Below are 15,154 nucleotides of genomic sequence, written 5' to 3'. Positions count from 1 at the left end.
AAAATAAAAAAATAAAAAAAAAAATAAAAATCAAAAAACCCTTTATTTTCCATGTCTTGGAAGTCTTTACCTACTCTTTTTACTTTTTTTCCATTACCTCTTAAGATACAAATGATAAAATCACTTTACAAGGCCAAACCTCACATGGAATAAACGGTTACTTGTTAGACTGAGACATTAAAGCAACGTATAGATGCTTCAATTATCTCAGTCAAACTACACAAGAAAACTACTGGCTTCAAATGAAATAGCAGTAAAGGCTTAATTGCTTTTCTATAAATAAAATGCTTTAAAATATTTTCTGAACATATATGGGAAAACATCATTCTACGCCTCATTATACTGCGTGCATGTTCAGTTGTACAGCCTTACAGTTCTACAATAACAGTTTGTATAAACATGTTTGTCAATATTTTGGTCTTCAATTCCAGGATAAAACATATTTTTGTGAAAAAGGATTTGGGGGTATAAAAGTCACATTTCCTGTATTTCTTGAGGACAGCAATTACTTTTTAGTGCATGAACAGTTGCTACTTACATTAACTTCTGTTATAGCAATATCAACGACGCTACCAACAACAATTAAGGCATCAAAAGTGTTCCATGCATCAGTGAAATAGTGCTGTTAGGACAAGCATTCAGCAGAAAGAGAGCAAGAGAAAAACACAAACAGAAAAAGAGAAGAAAAGGACAGTGTTATAACACAGAAACACTCTAGGCTTCTCTGATGTACCACTATACAATCTTTCCCTTTTCTTAGCTAAAAAAAATTGGTAGAAAAAAAAGGCTATTTATTTCCCATATCAACATAATTGACCTATAACTGGTCTGTATTCAAACTTTAGAAACATCAGATCAAAATCTGTGACTTGTCCAGATGATGGAAATAGTGGGGAGACAGAGAAAGAGAAGTAGGGACCGGGGAAAGTAAGCTGGGGTATACTCACATCAGCTTCACTGAGAACGACGTCTACTATGCTGCCAATAACGATGAGGGAGTCAAACGTATTCCAGGCATCACTAAAATAGCCCTGAACAGAGCAGGCAGGGTGCAAACGTTTGTGATTACACATGAAATGTCAAATATTTGCATACTTCTGTTTAGTTTTGCATAAACAGAAATCAGTTAAACAAAACCCGTGGTCTAATGAGAAAACAAAACAAAACAAACAATATTGCCTACTGAAGGAAAAGCAACACATGTGCACGTGTGTGGGTGTGTGTATATATATATATATATATATATACAAACACATTTTTAATATATATACATGTACAGACACACACACACACGCTACACATGCATAACACACCATCGTATAAGCACAACTTTGGCAAGCAAGCCATCAACCAAATCTCATTTGGGATTCAACAGCAAGGCTGAAGAAGCCTAATATATATAAACTAAAATATATGACAGTACACCTTTAATAAGATTTCTACAGGACCAGGCCCATTGAGAACTCCCTAGCAATAATGACTTTGTGATAGCCCTATCTAAGCAACTAGTAGAAAATATTTTAAGTGTCATCCCTGGTTATTAATGCATAATCATCCTTCAAGTAAAACTGTGCATACATACTGTATAACTAAATTTTCTATTCATAAATAAGTTTTTATAGAGGAACCCTAACAAGTTGGACAGGTTGTTACAAATTCACTGTCATTAATCACATAGTCACTCTTCTGACATTTTATGCCTTGAAATATATTCTTCTATGTATATGTTAGTAGCTCACTGCCGCAAAACACTATCAACCAATATGAACTCCAATTTACTGGAATCAAAACTCCATGTTTGAGCAAAAAGATATTTAAGGAGAAACCTTGAGCTGGGTTTCAGGATTAATCTGCCACTGGGAACGAGATGCATTACAGTGTTGAAAGTAATTCTATGGATACAAGACATGTAGGTTTCAGATGAGTTTTCCATAATTATAACAGAAATTCCAAATTGTAAATGTTACCAAAATCATTTTTTCTACTCATTCTGATAGTGATTTATAAGCCCACAATGGCTAAGGCTTGATATTGCAAAGGCTGCAATGTACACATGGTACATGTGCATTCTGCTTTCCAGATAATTCATTTAAAAATAGTAACTTAATTGCCATTGCAGTGCTATATAATTGATTTAGGAAGAGGTTGAAAATAAGTATGGTGACCTTACCTGATGTCTAGTTTCATTTTTTACTGCATTACTTACTATAAAATAATGTTTTAGTTGAGTAGTTAGTTGTTACATGGCTTTAGCACAGAAAAACAAAGTTAGCTGGATTTTTAATCTTTTCAACATTTTAAACTGTCAGAATTTCTAGCAAGTATTAAGATTAAAAGTTACACCTGACTGCATAATGATTCAAAAAATCTAATGTGAAGATCTGCTCTTGGAGACTATAAAAGAGCTGCTGCAGAGTAAGACAGCTCTACAGAGTATTTGATGAGAGCAAGCACTAATCTTATGTTCCTAATGCTCTACTACTGTACTTGTTAATACTACTCTATTTGAAATTTTAGCTCTTTATAAAGAGAATTGCTATAATTATTCCCTTATTTAAGGAAAGTAAGAGGAATATCACTGCAACCCTTTGCACCACATGCCTTCCCTCCCTGACTTCAATAATAAATTCCAGTCTTGAGGCAAAAAACCCCACCTTCATGCATTATGCCTTCTGAATAAACACATCCACTTTGGAGAGTTCCTCTACAACTCCCTACCACTCCTCCTTCGCCACTTCAGTCCACCAAAATCATTCCTAATGTCCTCTTAAAGTTCACGTTCAACCACCTCAACAATACCGATTTTTTATCCTGAAGAGATTAGGAGAGACCAGCTAGTGAAGGAAATAATGGAAGCTGTTCTCTCATGGTATTTTTCCTGCTCATTTGTATTCCTTACTTATCTCATTTAAAGGACATATCATGCTTGTTATTCGTGTAATTACTTATGTAAGAAACTACTGGTAAACAGCCAAACAATCATCAGTGCAATCCCGAGGTGTGCTATCCATCTTCCTCTACAACACCAGCAACCAAAAAAGGTCCTTCAACTATTGAAAAAGTGACTTTACTAGACACACTACAATATAAAGCACTTAAATAACAAATTCACATTTTTTATTCAATACAGCTAAAATACTTTAAACATTTATTTTATGAAACCTTTTCCATCAGTATAGACAAATATTGTTCAAAGTAATATGTAAAGCAAAAGCATACAAACAAAAAACTAAGAGAAAATAAAGATGGTTTTGGAAAAGGGAGGAATGGACAAGTCACAGCAAATAAACATCATGCAAATAAGTTGTTTTCACCACTGCAATAACCCAAAATCAGTTCACTTACTAGCCATCTTTCCTTTTTTCTTACAAAAATCTGATGTAAAATGAAAATCATTACAAATTTAAGTAATGGTTGGCTATAATGAAGCTATACATACAGTGTGTGTTGATGCATTTAGATTTCATTGACATATTTTGTTTCACAATGTACTGACCAGATTCTAGCATACGTGGAGAACAACATGAAGAAAAATATGCCTGCTCGTTTACCTTACACTTTGAAAAAGTATTCATTGAGAAATGCTGAAGGATAAGTGACAAATTCTAGGGAATACGTAGGCATAGAGAATTAATACAAAAAACAGGTTTCTGTTGAGCAACTACATAAATATTTTAGTCATTACAGCACTCTTTTAAGAAGTTCAGGGACTCTTTCTGTAAAGTTCTCTGTGTTCCAATTTCCCAGTCAGCAAGTGTGCCAGACACTCAGCATCACCTTTACCATCTATTATTTATCCAAATTTCATATATTTCAGAGCCAGAAGGCAGTCTGCAGTACCTCGGTTTTACGCAAAACAATTACCACAGTAGGAGTATCAATTATTTATAATTGCACTAAGTTTGCATGAACAGCAAAAGCAAAGCTTACACTTTTTACAGGATTTTTGTCAGTGTTATTAAGGGGACACTGTCAAGCAGATTAGATAATAACTAACATGTTCTCATCTTTCTTATATTTACATACTGAGTAATAGAGCAACTTTGAAATTATTTCTACAGTGCATCAAAGTAGTAAATAACGCTGTCCACTCTGTCAGAGTAGACAAAGGAACCCAATGGGGATGTAAACGCAGAGGAAGTGAACCAGTTTTTTCCCAAAAATCCTAAAGGAAAATTATAGGCTTGGTTTGAGATCGTTCTGACCATTAAAACATTTTAACATTAGTTAAAACAATTCATTGTTGTTTAAAGTATGTATCTAGATTAAAGTTTAGATTCTTTTTAAGACTGTTAACTCATTTTAAGTTATTAATGAACTGTGAGGTAGATGTTGCCAGTCCGTGTTTAGGTATAAATTATTTGATTTTAAAAGTCACAATCTTAAAAGAAAAATATCAGGAACAACCTTAAAAATATGTCATCTCCTTCCTTCTGTGCTAATTAGTCTCTGAAAAGTGATTAATTTCATGGATTTTTGACCTCATCCTGCTAATTAACAAATTTAAGGTCTTCTATGAGGGAATGAAATTCAGGAAATAAATGTCTTCCCTTCAAACTCTCAGTTTTCAGATCCAGGGAGCTGTTACAGTAAAAGCATCCAATCAGACAGAAAGCACATTGCAACAGTTAGAATCCAAACTGTACCGAATTTTAGAGACCACTGTTAAGACACCGCATTCAATGAGTGGGAAGTTCATAATACAGATGAAGAACTGTGATTTATACACCCATGATCAGACCAATTGATTTGGCATTAGCTGCTATTTCTGACTAAAGGCACAGGTTCACGAGGAACCACACAAGGATTCACAATCTTCGTTCTAAGAGCAGATGACAAAACGCAGCAAAGTCTTCTGAAATGCCAGTGTGAAACAATGATATACAACAGGAAATACAAACCAGGAAATGCAATCAGCATACTCTGTGAACCACGTAACTATCCCTCTAGGGCTTCAGATCGTGTTAGTTTTACTGTGATATCCTCGGTGTTTATATAACACAGATGACAAAAAAATACATATAAATTCACTAGAAATGTGTAACAGTCTAGACAGTGCAGAGAATGACTATGAGAGAGTGAGTAAACTCACCCAGAACTCCACACTCCATATCTCAACCAGACCTCGAGTGATGTATGATTTGTTTACTTCTATGCAGGCAAAGATAAGCTAACCATAAATCAAGTAACTTGGGTGACACCATACAGCTCATGGCCAAATGATGCTGAATAAACACTCCTAAAGTGCTGGAAAGGAGTTATGCATCTATTGCACAGTAGAATCTCGGCTGCCATGGCTATGTTGCTGTAAGTGTCAGAGCTAAATAAGCACAGATAAGATTGTCCTCACAGACTGGAGTCATTCAGTACACTACTTAAATCAAAGGAAGTGCACAGTCTGCATTCAATATACAGATTCAAATATTTGATTACTTTAAAAGAAGGGCACTGCAAGATGAAAAAAAAATATATATATATAGCCTCAGATGCTGAGATCAGGAACCTCAAGTGTTTGTTTTCAAATTTCACATCTAGTGAGTGATCATAATACTTCACTTATATGCAGAGGCAGAAGCCTCCCAAAAATACTGATTTCACTGTACTGAAAACAAAATTTAGTTTAGTTTGTCTTTTGCACTGCCATAAATAGGGTATGAGAACAGAACAAATAAGACTGCATGAACTACCACAATTCAATTTTCATCTTCTCTTAAAAATTAATAACAGTTATCAGTATGTCTTGTGAATCTTTCAACAATATGTCTACATTATTCATTTTGACAGTGTCCCTTTAAAGCAAGGAATCTCAGATGCCTCCTGTAGGACCCTCTACCAAATGGTGTGTATACATAAACATAAACCTTAAAAGGCTACTGAATACTCAAATTATTTTTGTTATGCTTCTAGTCCATGGCTATATTTTAAAAACTAAAGGAACAATTTTGCATTTTGAAAAAGAAATATAACATAGAAATCTTTAATGGAGGTCAACTTTGTTGAAGGTTATGAATGTGGTACCAGGAATTAGGAGAAGTGGTAATGCTTGTTACTTGAAATGATTTGTCTAATTTAGAAAATAATAGTTTTGTTACCTCAGAATGTTTCAGATGTCATCAATCACCTTGTAATGTTTGCTCTGATATCTGTATGTCATTTCCTAGATTTATGTATGCACGTATTATTAGATCAACATTTCTATTATGATTTAACTGATTGATAACTGTGGGAAACATACAGGTTCCTTTTGTTACTTGAAAATTACGAAGCTAGTGTGAAACTTACATTACACTTAATTCTTGTGGTGATGCCCTAATTAAACCACGTATAAAACTTACCTTGGGTTTGAATGCAATCAGCTTCAAAACCATTTCAACAGTGAACACTCCCGTGAAAACCATATTCATAATGTCCATTGCATCATTAAAGAGCTTAGACTGTCCATAGTGCTGTGGAGAAAAAATATGGCACATTTAAACGTAAAAGTTTTAAAATACTAAGTGAAAGTAAGGCAACATAATAAAAGCTGGCAACACTGCAGCAGAAGAAAATGTTTTCTGGTAGTGTTTGTGACGCACAACTATATCATATGAGAATAGCTGAATATCTCTCCAAAAATGGATTTCATCTATTCCATGCAGGCAATGAGTGGAACGAATCTGGCATTCCTCTACATCTGGTGACCTTCAGAGAAAGATTTGAGGAGAATACTGCTCCCACAAAAAAAGGAATAGTAGACAAAAGCAATTTTTTTTGAATCTTAGAAGGTTGTTTTTAAATAACATAATCTCATGTCACACCTGCTTCGAAAGCCTGTAGTATGTTAGTCACAGCAAAATATATTGTATCATATTTTTAAAAGCATACAGCACCCAGGCAGCTCTGCAACAAAAAGTAAGTAGGATGGGTATATAAATTGGATTTGAAAGATTATTTTTCTTATCAAACTCTAAAGTACCAAGGGAAAGAAAGAAACAAATTAGAACAACTTGGAAAAGTAGATAAGTGTACCAACTAATGAAAAGCAGTGGATATAATAGTGCAGGAAGAGAAGAAAAAGTAAACATATACTGACCAAAAAAAAAAAAAAAGCCTGTGCAAAAATACAAAGAAATACACCATGTATGTACAGATATACAGCAAATACATGAAAACATGTTTGCAATATTATACAATTTTAGACTTGCTCCATATAGGTTTAAAACTTCTAAAAATATACAGACATAGGTGGTGGAAATATAGGGTAGTACATATATGAAACAAAGACAGAATAAGTACAGGAATTATAAGGTTGAGAAGCATTGCTTAAAGACATTGTATACAGGAATATATTAGATAAAAGAATCTAAGAGGATTAGAGAAATGTTTGCTAACAAAAATAGGCTATTCTTTTCAGATTTTCCTTCACATGGACTGTCTTGGGAATATACCTTTATGAATTTCATGAATTTGCAAGTACCAAGTATAGATCAATGAGTTCCATTGGGTTAGGAAGACCACCACAAATATCAAGCTCTTTCAAACCACTTAGCTTCAGAGAACTGATGCACAGATCAGCACACATCACAGAAGAGTACTATGATTCTTTTTTAATCAACAAACAATTGCTATAAATAAAAGGCAGTGCATCTTCTACACCCTTCTTTCCAATTCATATCAGTGGCTTCAAAAGAGCTTCTGCTTTTCCTACCTGCATAGCCAGGCAAAGTGTGTTCAGCATGATGAGGACAAACATGATGTATTCAAATCCAGTAGAATTCACCACATACCAGAACTTGTACTGGTAAGGATTTTTTGGAATGTATCTACGAAGAGGACGTGCCTTCAAGGCATATTCCACACACTGACGCTGCAAAAGCAAATACATCAAAAATTGTCAGATTATAGCCAAGTCAAACAAATGGGAACATAATTAGTGATGAGTGCAAATTGTTAAAAGCAGAAAGAAGCAGTGTATCTATTTTACATACATTTTTAAGTACTTATAAATTAATCAAGTAGCTTACCAACGCTCACTTGGTTATTTACAACTGCACCTAGGTACATACACTACTCAGCTACATGCAAAGAATCAAAGATGAAAATTCTAAAGCATTTCACTTTCACACAGCATACTAGTATACCACAGACCACATGTGTGTATACATATATGTATTGTTTATAGTATTAAGTGTACTGATACACATATCATCATATTGTTACCCAACCATCGTAATATTAACATACTATGCAGAATTCATTTTTAAAGATTCTCATCTAACAGTAATGCTGACTTTTAATTAGCCTTTAAGTTGCACTTAGTCTTTACTAAGTTTTCAATCATTATTGTAACTGCATAGCATAAAATCCTACTGTCTGCAAAATAAACACCAGTGGGTGTTATTCCTATTAGTTGAGAAAAACTGATAGGCAGAAACACCATGGATTCACATCCAGGTCTTAGCACCTAAATCTCCATATAAGTTGGGCCTTCTCCTTGTCTTTTGAAGAATGCCTTTTAAAGCTGGCTGTTGGGGCACAAAATGCATTACGAATGCTCCCCAGAGTTTCATGCTTAACTATGTTGGATGAAGAGTGCTGCAGTGGAACAAGGGTAGCCAAAAAACCATGAATGATCACTGGCAAGTTTCTGAGTGAAAAGATTAAATAATAAAAGGGGAATATGAGCATCACATGTGCTTTATTTACTTTTTTTAAATAAAGGAAAAAAGTAGAGTAGAATATTTTGAACACTTCGAATATTTTCAGTCTATTCAGAACACAACTTTTACTATCGGTTGTTACTGCAAAACCTACTTCTGCCTATGGATAAACTGTTAAATGCTTGTATTCCTCTTAACGTGACACCAAGAAGCGAGACACTAAGACACGAGCAACCATCACATAGCAACCTCCACAACAAAAAGACTGAGACGTCTGGCTTACAGGAAGAGGAATATAGAGTGACTTGAGTACCACAGAGTGATTTGAGTACCAATTGATGCTAATTTACTCAGGCTACTTTTAAAAATTATTTTATTACTAAGAGATGTGTTTGATGCCCCCCTCTGGCCTAAAGCAGAAAGGAAGTCATTGGTGAATAAATAAAAAAAAAAAAAAGGATACTTTCAAAAATTAAGAGTTCATTACGTATTTTAACCTGATTTTTGTCCAGCTCACAGTTCTTGTATTCTTGTTCTCCCTGTTCTTGGAATGTAACAATGACAAAACCAACAAATATGTTCATCATAAAGAAAGCAATAATGATGATATAGATGATGAAAAAAATGGAGATCTCCACTCTGTAGTTGTATACAGGTCCTACATTCTCGCCATTGGAATCAATGGCTTTGTACAGCAGCCTGGCGGGGGGAAAAAATCTTCATTAGCATTAAAATGGCAAAAGACAGTAAAATATGCAAACTCATAGGACAGATTTCAGAAATATCTTACTATTTATTATCAACTTCACTCTGAATAAATAGTACTTACAAGCGTAACCAAAATAGCAGAAATAATGTTATTTTCTTTGTTCAGTACAATCAAGACAACGACCAACTGGTTGTATAATTGTATTTTTCACATACAGCTGTCCTGTAAGACTTTACGTACTTAGGCACATTGCCAAAGGCAGCTTGTTCTTCTCAGGTTTTTCTACACAGTGTATAGTTGCTTAGATCTATAGTAGAAGTTTTACTCAAAGTTCTAAAATTTTAATATTAGTATTATTAGCCTTAATGTATAAAGATCAAAGAGAATCGTTACTCTAGTGCTAAAAGAGTAGCTTGCTGTAGCAAAAGTAACTGAAAGATTAGGAAGCAATCAATATAAATGTACAAGGTTTCACTGATTTGAACAAGCACACACAAAAATAATATATTCTGGGATCATACAGTACTTTCAAGTTATCCTATACTGTGTTTGTCACTTTAAATTGATTTCAGAGACAGAAAGAAGCCAAGTAGTATCAATGTGCTCTCAACAGTGGTATATTCCATACCCTGAACCACACTGGAATCACAAAATAAAGACTGAAATCCCATTTTGCTGAATTCCCGAATGCAACATTACCCACCTACAGACTACAGAGATGGAGAATTGCAATTACTGGTATATAGTTACTTTGCACTACATATTTTGAGTTCCTTGTAAAGGAAATTTCCCAAAATTTAAGTTGTACTTAAAAATCCACCCTCATTTATTTCTTGTAAATATAGGAATGTGAAAACGAGAACTTTTCCCATTACTGACAGGAGTGAATGAAGAAATACCAGAAAAAAATGCACAGATTCAGAAGGATAGTAGGTTTATTTCCTTCCTTTACTAATACATTTCTACACCATTGCGTAAGACTGTTTTGTTGCCCCAAAACACTTAGTAAACGATAGAGAATTTTTCTGGAAAACATGTCTTAATATTAATGTTATGAAGCATTCACTCACGCAGGCCAGCCTTCAAAAGTGGACACGGTGAAAAGGGCCATCATAGCAGACAGAACATTGTCGAAGTTGAAATCGCTATTTTGCCAGACCCTCTCTTTGACCATTGGATTATCAACATCTCCATCTTTATAAACAATGTATATCCCCCTTTGGGAAAGGAAACACTGCCATTAATAAAATATTTAATTAGCCCTCAAGTTACACAATTATTTATTCAAAATAATTTATTTTACTCCATCATAAACTTGTTTTATTTCCTTGCTAACCTGTCTTGACTGCCTTTATGTTTTAGACTTTCCTTCTGGTTCTCAAGATGGTAATTCCAATTTATACAAACTTAAATCACCTATCACAAGACTGCCCTTATCTGGTAAGTTTATATTACTCAACATATGTGTCACTTTCTTAGTTTAAAAGAGCTCTCACCGGCATTCCTCTGGATTCTGTTTTGCCTCATCAGTGCACTTGTAGAATTTTCCCTACATATAAAACAAAACACAGTAATAAAATGGAGAATATACACAATAAATGCATTTACACTATGACTGCTTCCAAATGAGACCAACCCACCAAGCAGCAAGACACCAAGAATTCAACTCAGTTTTGCTATTCTTGCTGCAGTACTACTTTTGAGTCTGCTCACCTTGAAGAGCTGCACTCCAATACAAGCAAACATGAACTGCAGCAGAGTTGTAACAATCATGATATTACCAATAGTTCTAATAGCCACAAAGACACACTGAACAACGTGCTGGAAAGAAAGAAAAAAAAATATTTTAAACCTAGAACACCTACCACAAGAATAAAAGCTTACTTTATCACATTTCAATCACCTTTTAAAGCTACTGCTTTCGCACTGACAGTATTATACCTTCTATCATAGCTAAGCTCATTTCCAAAATTTGTCCATAAGTTTGTTGAGACAGACCCATTAACATGTATAGATTAAAATGTACACATGCACTGTAGAATGGCAATGGAGCCATTTCTGTGACATGCTGGTTCACAACAAGCACCTTGATCAAATTCTGCTCTCTGTGGCACTGGTTTTCCTCCACATATAAAGTACTGGGGAACCATGGGCAGAATCTGGCCCGACATGCTGAAGAATCAGGAACTGATCTATGTGACCTTTTCCAGGAAATTTTTATTGTTAGACTATTTAACCTGAAGCAGAATTGAGGAATCAGGTCAACAGAAATGTAACTTAGAAAAAGTTAAAAATATAAACCTTAAGTCCTTTTGCTCTGTTTATAGCCCTTAGGGGCCTCAAGACTCTCAAAACTCTGAGGATCTTCACAACTGAGATAGCACTTGATCTGGGGAAAAAATAAAAGTTTGTTACTTTTAAGGTAATCAATTTCATTTCTAAGAACAACAATGTTCTCACGACTTCCTTATAGGTGAAAATTCAAAAAAAGCATCACAACATTGTATACAAGATTTTTTGAAGCACTCCTTCATTGATGTATTGTTAATATTAGAAAAGAATAACATAAATACTGTAAGAATCATTTTGATTTCTGGAGCAACTTGGGAATTAACAGCTTGGAGGCTCATCTGACACAAACACAATTAAGGTTGGTCAGAAGCAAATTACTCCCCAGAGTACTTTCTTTTTCGAATGCTGACACCTCATTCAAAAACCTTGTGCAAGTCCTGCAAGTTGATGAATACCTTCATTTCCAACCAACTGGATTTGAAAAGATCTCAATGGAATCACATTTGCTTTCAGCAGCGATAACAGCAGACGGTCCATTAAAGAGCACACTGCAAAACTAAAATCTTTCATAAGCATTGTAACACAAGCAGAACACAACTGGGAGGGGGCTGACTGACAGCCAGCCCTTGCTCATTTCTAGGTCAGTGAAGGATTCACGGATGATTTAAATAAGGCACAGCTGCTCGCTTAGAGAATCAATAAGCACCTTCTGACTCTGTTATTATGTTCTGCCTGATCCAAAGGAAAAAAAACATCCCTCGTTACCACTTACTGATTAAGTTACAACTTCTCTCCCCTTCAAATCCAGTTAGGTTATGTATCCCAGTAGGACAATATCGAAAGAGCAAGCTCATAGAATTAGGCTGTGTATGTCGCAATAACACAAAGGAGGGCATATAAACCTCCAGGAGCTCCAGGAATTCCTTGCTACACAACAGAGTGCTATGGTGTTCCTCCTCGTTCTCTTGGCAATGGTAGGAAGCAGTGATTTGCTTCCAATCTCAATTAGTACTGAATTACAACTCTCCATATAAAGCATCACCTCCTCCTGTTCCCAGCCTTGACTGCGCCCACACAAAACGGCAGAACAAAAGGAGCTGCAAGACTGATTTCAGTAGAGAACCCCAGAGCAAAAACTAAATTGTTCAGATTGTAATACTTACTGAATACCAAATGACACCAGAGAAACACCCACAACCAGCAAATCCAGCAAATTAAAGTAATTTCTGCAGAAGGACCCTTTATGGAGGAATGCTCCGAAAGCTGTCATCTAAAAACAGAATTGTTTTATGTTTAATCTCTATCTCAATCTATTCACATTGACATTTAGGCTGTTTACAAGACGCCTGCCTAGAGTGTGAATGCATACAACAGTATCACCTTCTAAAAACAAGTGAAATTTAAAAAAAACACTACATATGTTTAGTAACTTTTAATTAAATAACAACAGTTCTGCTCAGGAAACATGAGCAAACGTGTCAATTGCTTCTGATGCCAACAAATGTTGTTTTTGTATGTAACTGATTAGGCTGAGTGGATATCACTGAAGAGGCTGGGCTTTTGATAGAAAAGTGACTACAAGAACCATAAACCTTCCATGCTTACAAAACTGTAAGGTCCAGATTATGACTCCTCATTGTTCCTATTTTTTTGAGAATTGAAGGAGCTGAAAATGTACTGCAAAATCCCAAGAGTAAAATCTGGTACAGAAGCCACGCAAAGCTGCCACCAGGCAGTTACTTCGCTGCCTCCCCCACACAGGAGATGGGTTGAGGCCATCAGTGAGTACCTTGGAAGGTTTTGTACAGCACATTTGCAGTACTGGGGATTCTGATTCCTCTGGGCAGTGGAGCAGCCCATAGACTGCAATGATAAAGCTGTAGATGACCCTACTAATCGCAGGGCAGTTGGGCTAACTGACCTTGGCAGGACACTTTCAACTCGAACAGTTTTATGATTCTATGATTCTTATGTACTAGGCATAAACTGCAATCCCTGAGCATTGCTTTCTGCAGGGAAAGCAATTGAACACTGCTCTCCCTATTGGGCTTTCTCTTCATTTTTTGCTTTCTAAGCCTTGATTACAATTAAAGGAACACAGTAAGTATCTTGTGAAGGAGCCTGCTTACACTGCCTGCAAGACTCATTAGGAGCCAGTGACAGAGGTTCTATTAATTATGGCTGCAGACACTGGGCAGATCTTTTCAGGTACCCCAAAGCCGAGTTTGGCCCCTGAATTTATTAATTAGACCCTTGGTATAACTCAGAGGGAATACTAGTTAAAAAAATCTCAGAAGAAACCTCCTGATCCAATAAGAAGCACAGAATCTGCACTTGAGTTGAATTTTGCAAATATGTTTTAAATAATTATGGATTACAATTGAAAACGCTGAAACTGAACTTCAAATTAAAATACTTCTGCAAAACACCCAGTTTTCAGTTCAGTCACTATTTAAGGCTGTAATTTCTTCAGCCTTAAGCACCTCTTAAAAAGAGCTGAGTACTGCCAGCTACTTATTGCTTTCTACAGGTAAGGAAAACATCTGTGGATTTTAAACCCATTACTTTCCATTTTGTTCTGTTCTATTCACCACCATGGAGAGAAAAGATTTCCTCTCCTCTTGGAGCACACCATTGCATCTTTCAAAACTGCTCCACAGAGTAGAAGAGAGCCATTGATGGGCATCTCACGGCTCAGGGCATCACTCCTGTGAATGTAGGCCTTCTGCATCAGAAGTTCTTCAGCTTCACTGACTTACACATTAGCTGCAAAGGATGCCTTTTGCTTGGAAGAAGCTTTCTCTAGTTATGTTCAATACACTAAATGTTCCTCAAAATTAGAATAACAATCCTAGAGCTTTAATATGACCTGCAGAGAGCTAATACATTATATTATAAAATTTTCAATAAATGCCTACCTCTTTCACTTTCAGTAGTAGAGTATGACTAAACTAATTAAAATCAGTGGGAATTAAGAACTAAAATAACCTTGAATAAAAGCCTACATCAATCTACAGATATTCATTCACATTCTAGTATGCAATCAATTAACTGTGCTTAATGTAAAGACTCTCACAAAAGTTAAGACATTTTGACATAAAAATACAGGCAAAGTACTCATCATCCTGTCTTTATATGGAGACCCAGACTTCCATCAGTATAAATCCCAGCAAAATTATTCCACCCTTTGCACAGGTCAAGACCATAGCAAGTCCTAGGGTGGCAGTGAGCACCACTCCTGTTGCTCTCTTCCTCTTGCTACACCAGTGGGGACTAGTTTAGATGGAAGGGATTAGCACAGCTGGGGCAAGTTAAAAGCACAAAGCCCCAACCTGGCCTTTGGTTTGACACATTCAGACTCCCCAAGTACTGCAAACAGGACAGTAAGCTGGATTTGAAAGCTATGTAAGGGTTACATAAGAGAATTCTTAAATGCTTTAAACAGATATTGCAGATTTTCTGGTATTCATAACCTCCCTCATAACCTCAACACCACATAAAGTGTAAATCCTTA

At 35.6% G+C, this 15,154-nt stretch overlaps 1 protein-coding gene across 1 annotated transcript in view; it reads right to left on the bottom strand.

The window, feature by feature from the left end:
- Positions 1 to 15,154, bottom strand: part of CACNA1D (calcium voltage-gated channel subunit alpha1 D) — a gene marked incomplete at both ends in the record, with an annotated part of 164,529 nt that overhangs the window by 35,691 nt on the left and 113,684 nt on the right. The window contains 11 exons of the mRNA XM_079540594.1: positions 539 to 622; positions 948 to 1,031; positions 3,346 to 3,375; positions 6,336 to 6,446; positions 7,688 to 7,846; positions 9,137 to 9,338; positions 10,419 to 10,565; positions 10,845 to 10,897; positions 11,062 to 11,169; positions 11,650 to 11,737; positions 12,804 to 12,910. Coding sequence (XP_079396720.1) covers positions 539 to 622; positions 948 to 1,031; positions 3,346 to 3,375; positions 6,336 to 6,446; positions 7,688 to 7,846; positions 9,137 to 9,338; positions 10,419 to 10,565; positions 10,845 to 10,897; positions 11,062 to 11,169; positions 11,650 to 11,737; positions 12,804 to 12,910 — 1,173 coding nt within the window. The remainder of the gene's footprint in view (positions 1 to 538; positions 623 to 947; positions 1,032 to 3,345; positions 3,376 to 6,335; positions 6,447 to 7,687; positions 7,847 to 9,136; positions 9,339 to 10,418; positions 10,566 to 10,844; positions 10,898 to 11,061; positions 11,170 to 11,649; positions 11,738 to 12,803; positions 12,911 to 15,154) is intronic.

This window comes from Tetrao urogallus (assembly GCF_951394365.1).
Source record: "Tetrao urogallus genome assembly, chromosome: 10".
Classification (NCBI taxonomy): Eukaryota; Metazoa; Chordata; class Aves; order Galliformes; family Phasianidae; genus Tetrao; species Tetrao urogallus.
Note: the sequence above shows the minus strand (reverse complement) of the source record. Positions and strands in the feature narration are given on the sequence as shown.